At 62.2% G+C, this 4,896-nt stretch overlaps 1 protein-coding gene across 1 annotated transcript; it reads left to right on the top strand.

Annotated features, from left to right (window-relative positions):
• The first annotated feature begins 1,894 nt into the window (after positions 1 to 1,894).
• Positions 1,895 to 4,348, top strand: LY6L (lymphocyte antigen 6 family member L). The gene is made up of 3 exons (XM_036105609.2): positions 1,895 to 1,967; positions 2,050 to 2,166; positions 4,128 to 4,348. Exons 1-3 carry the CDS (start codon positions 1,895 to 1,897, stop codon positions 4,346 to 4,348), a joined length of 411 nt encoding a protein of 136 aa, XP_035961502.1.
• The last annotated feature ends 548 nt before the right edge of the window (positions 4,349 to 4,896 follow it).

The raw sequence follows: 4,896 nt of genomic DNA, 5'->3' as shown, positions 1-4,896 counted from the left end.
CTGCGTTTTTGGGGAGCAACCTGGGGAGACAGGGCAGGAGGGGGCTCAGAGGAGAGGGCAGCATTCCTGCCCTCGGGGCATGGACTCCATGCTGCATCCTCAGTGCCAGGCTGTCTGGGGACAAAGATTCTCTGCTTGACCAAATTCTAGTCAGGCTCCGGAACCTTCCCCCAGGCCCATGTGCACCCTCCGGTGACATCCAGTTTTAGCAAGAAGTCCCCACCCTCCACCCCTGAAGCCCTCCACATCTGATCAGTCTCCTCACACCCCGCCCCCCCCAAGGTGAGGTCTGTCACCTGGCCTGCCTTCAGCAAGAATCCTGGGAGGTGGGTTCAGCCTGGCCGCCCCCACCCCTGCCGGCTCCTCTTGGTCACTGTCCATCCGCTGACCCGCAGGCTGCTCCTTGCCTGTAAATCCCATGGCCCCCGCTGTATTCAGAGTGGAGGTCATCTCCCCCTCCCGCGTTGGTCCTTGTGCCTGTCCAGACCCACCCCTGCAAATAAGTCTTAGCAGGCTTTAACAAGTGTCCATGGATTTTGTTTCTTTAACGCTGGCTCCAGTAAGAACAGGTCCTGGGGAACCCAGGGCCCACAGAGAACACAGTTCAGGTCTTGAAAACAAGAATAACTAGCCGGGACAAAGGGAACAGGAATGTCAGGGCCCTGGGAGGATGAGCCCGGTGGGCAGGGTCCAGGGCTGTGCAGGTGATAGGATGGGCCCAGCTCCACACTGGGTCCAGATCTTCCCCAAGCAGGGGGCGTTTTGATGAGAGAGTCAGCTGGGAGAAGGATGCCTGCGGGAGACAGCCCAGCCTGAGCTGAGGACCTCAGTCCCCAAAGCCCCAGACCCAGCTCAGCCCCGGGGGCACACATGTGTGACACAGGGAAGAGCCTGTCTGTCCACTCCGGCTCTCACAGGCTCCAGAACCTCTGCAGGGCCCCAGGGCTTTCCAGGGTCCTGGGGGCAGCACCGTCCCTCCGGCGGAGGGGGGCGGAGGGGGGCGGAGGCGGGGCGGAGGGGGGCGGAGGGGGGCGGAGGGGGGCGGAGGGGGGCGGAGCCCAGGGTCAGTAGATACAGAGCCCAGCAGGCCTTCGTGGCCTCAGGCTAGAGGCCGCTCTGAGAACTCACTGGCCCTCCTCCTCTCTGCCTCCCCGACCAACCCTCACAGCACTCTACGAAGAATGAGAAGATAAAGATTTGGAGCCTGTGATCCGATCACCCTCCCCTTCCCCCCTTCCCTTCACTCCTGGGTTCCCAGACTGGCCTGGCTCTCAGCATTTCCCCTGGAGGACGGTGTCCAAGTCTGTTCTCCAGTGCCGAGCATCTTCCTCCCCCTCTCCCCCCCAACCCCAGCCTCCACCTCTCTCCTCCACCTCTGACACCCAAGGGAAGGGCCCTGGAGGCAGGGACCCAGTCCTCCAGAGGTGAGAACAGGGCCCTGCACCTCAGGGTCTGTTACATACAGGACGAGAAGGAACCGAGCAGAGGCTGGGGCTGAGCCCACCCAGGGTATGGACCCGCAGGGGGGAGACGCAGTCTGCCCTCCTTCTGCTCAGTGGCCGAGGTGCCTGGTGGCCAAGGCTGCCGTCCTCAGTGGCCCCAGCGCAGGAGCTGCCGAAGAGGGGCTGGGAGGTCCCCACCAGCCCTCCCCAGGCGACCCTCCTGAAAAGGCCAGCAATCTGCAGCGTGGTGGAGGGAGAATGCAGGAAGGGATGCTGAGCTAGTAGCGCCCTGGGAGAACCAGGATGGGGGGGCAGATGCGGGTCTGGGGAGGTAGGGCCCAGGGGAGGGGAGGGAGCCTGCTGCCAGGGGCATGGGGGGGCGCTCCCGTGAGGTCTCCTTCTTTGCTCCACCCCCACCCCCCCACCCCACCCCAGGCTGAGGCTCTGGCGCCATGGAGGGGCTGGTTCCAGTCCTGTGGGCTTTGCTGGTGTCTGTGGAGTTTGCTGGCGGGAAGAAAGAGCCAGGTAGGGGCGGGCGCGGGGGGGCGCGGGGCTCGCAGGCCGCGTGGGCAGCCCTCTCCACCGGGGCCCCCTGGCTGCCCCACAGGTGTGAACCTGAGCTGTTACCAGTGTTTCAAAGAGACCAGCCAGGCGCTGTGCACGCCCACCGTGTGCTACCCCACCGACCAGGTCTGCGTGTCCAACGCGGTGGTCTTCCTCAGCAGTAAGTCTGGGGGCCGCGGGGTGGGGGGCAGGGCTGGGTCCTGACGCCCCTGGTCCACAGCCCCACTGCGCTCCCCTAGCACTGGACCCCCGGGGGAGCACGCACACATTCTGAATTGTTCTCTTTCCGAAGCACCAGTTCTTAAATGCTGCCCCTCCAGAACTGCCCGCAGGGCAAGGGCTCGGGTGTAATTGAACGTACAGGGAGAGCCAGGCGTCCAGACGGATGACTGCGCAGAGGAGACGCAGCCAGGCAAGGCGCTGGCCCAGGACGCCTGGCTGCCCACTGCTGTCCACCGCGCCTCGCCCCGCCTGGCTGCTGTGGGGCTTAAGTAATAAGACCTGACTTTAAAAACAAGCCTTAGAGGAGATTCTAAAGTGGAACGTGAACACATTCCCTGTTGAAATATCACAGAGCAAACCACTAGAAATACTCCTCCATAAAATTATAAAAATATCCAGAGAGAACTGGATGTGGAGAGGCCCATCTGCTCTCCCGAGAAAGCCCAGACGCCGCCCAGAGGGTTCCAGGGCCCCGCGGGCCTGCGCAGCCCAACGCAGCCGCCCCCCTCCGTGGCTTCAAGGCCTCCGGGCCTGGCTGGAGCGTCAGTCACCGAATCCGCTCCGCACGCCGAACCTCAGGTGTCTTGTTCCCTGGTTGTCCAGTAAGGATGCAGGAAGGTCCCTGTTGCACAGCCGGGCTTCCCGGAGACGAGCCTGTCAAGGGTCCGCGCGGTACGGCCCGCAGCACGTTTGCCGGACACACTGGGCAGGCTGGGGGGCGGCGCTGGGGACCGCTGGGCGGGGCCGCCAGCGTCAGGCCGGCATCGCGCCCGCTGGATCCTTTCCACCTCGACCGTTCATTTCAGGGGGCAGGCCCAGCCCCTCCCCTGCGCTTCTGCCACCTGGGGGCGGCACTGAGCGCCCTTCCCGAGGCTGCGCCCGTTCCAGGCCTGGCTTTTCCTTACCGAGGGAGGGAATGTGCTGATGCTGAGGACATCGGTGCTGGGGCTGAGTGCGGTTTGAACCTCTTCCCGCGCCCCCCCCACCCCCGGTTGGCTTTTCCCTTAGCAGTTTCCTTTACCTGGGCTCCACCTAGGGGTTCTGTGTCCGGTTTTGTGGCCTGAGGGCCTGGGGGGTGCCTATTAGTGGCCCTCCCTGCAAGGAGCAGACATTAGTGGGCTCTCTTTAGGGGCCCCCTCACCTGGGCCCTGACCTTTGCCCCCAGATCTCTACCCTGAGCACTGGGAAGAGGGCGCTGGGAGCTCTGGGAGGAGGAGGCCGGTGTCTTGCCTGCCTTCAGGTGCCCCAAACCGAGCGGCACCCAATGGCCCACGAGCTGCCATGATACAACGTAACATGATCACCACATCATACAACCTGATATAATTCAACAGGACAGACTTTAACAATCCACACAACCAGCAGGACATAACGGGGTACCATATAATAAAGGGGGAGGGTCATCTCTTCTACAGTTTGGGTGTTTTGAGTGTTTTCCTTTTTTCCGATGTTCCCTTCAGAGGCTTCTGCCACATCCTTAAATGAGCAGTGGGAGGACAAGGCTAAGTCCAGGACTGGGCGAGTAGAGGGGACAACCACGTCCAGTCTCTGTCCACTCCGCTCTACCCCACATCCCCAAGATTTGCAGGCTTCTGGGGGGGGCCAGGGTGGTCCAGGCCGTGTGTGGCTCCAGGGAAAAGCCCGCGCCAGGCCAGCAGTCCTGAACCCTGATTTTGTTGTGACCTCAAAGGTGACCGTGCGGAGCCATGTTCCCACTACCCTTGAGGGTCCCACAATTCTCTGATTCTCAGGTCAAGTTCTGCTTTTTGCCACATGGCAAAAGTTCTGGTTTTGTTTCACATGGAAAACACCCCTCCCCCACCTCCATGCCTCTTCCTGTGACCACCCGCCCTCCTTCCTGCAGGCTGGCAGACACCTGCCACCGCCTCTCTTTTGCAGAATCAAAGGTGACACTTTCTCTCAGCAAGCGCTGTGCTCCCAGGTGTCCCAACACCAACATGAAGTATGAGTGGACACTGGGACCCAGGATACTAGGCAGGATCATCAGGCAGTGCTGTTCTGGATATCTCTGCAACAGGGCACCCACCATACGAGAGGGTCCCTGGGCCCTTCGAAGGGGGGTCCTGCTTGGAGCGGGCCTCCTCTGGGTCCTGCTGTGAGCACCTTCCTCTCTTGGCCCCACAGACCCACTGTATCCTCCCACCTCCTGCTTCAGCCCTGCCCCCATCCTTTTCAAGACACTGGGTGGGACCTTCCCCCTCTGAGGTTGCAGGAAGCATGCTGTTGCCTCCGTCCCGGACCTGGCCACTTCTCCCATCTCTGGCAGGGGCCCTTTGTTCAGACAGCCCGGAGAATGTAGCCCAGTCCCGCTTGGAGGAGAAAGGGCATATCCCAGTATGGGGTAACGGCTCTCTGTATAAGGTTGCTCACCCTGAACACACTGTTTAGGGCCCTGTCGGGGGCAGGAAGAGCCTGGGCAAGGCCAGAGGGTGGCTGCAACCCGGGCTCTGGCTTGGACTTGGCCAACCCCCTCCCCCTGGCCCAGCCCCATCTGCCCGTAGGGGCACAGGCAGAGTCAGGCTGTGGGTGCCCACCTGTGCATTGAGACCACGACCACCACTCCTGGAGACAATAAACTCATTGCCTGACCACTCCGTGCTCCTGCTCCTTCAGCTGCTTCCGCCTGCCAGGCCCAGACCACATCCCT

This window comes from Halichoerus grypus, chromosome 5 (assembly GCF_964656455.1).
Source record: "Halichoerus grypus chromosome 5, mHalGry1.hap1.1, whole genome shotgun sequence".
Classification (NCBI taxonomy): Eukaryota; Metazoa; Chordata; class Mammalia; order Carnivora; family Phocidae; genus Halichoerus; species Halichoerus grypus.
This window is presented reverse-complemented; position numbering and strand designations above follow the sequence as displayed.

Bases quoted from the DNA above. Each gene is read 5' to 3' on its own strand.
- LY6L (XM_036105609.2), top strand. From the start codon at position 1,895: ATGGAGGGGCTGGTTCCAGTCCTGTGGGCTTTGCTGGTGTCTGTGGAG. The intron at 1,968-2,049 runs GTAGGGGCGGGC...GCTGCCCCACAG, and splicing joins TGGCGGGAAGAAAGAGCCAG to GTGTGAACCTGAGCTGTTAC. The intron at 2,167-4,127 runs GTAAGTCTGGGG...TCTCTTTTGCAG, and splicing joins CGCGGTGGTCTTCCTCAGCA to AATCAAAGGTGACACTTTCT.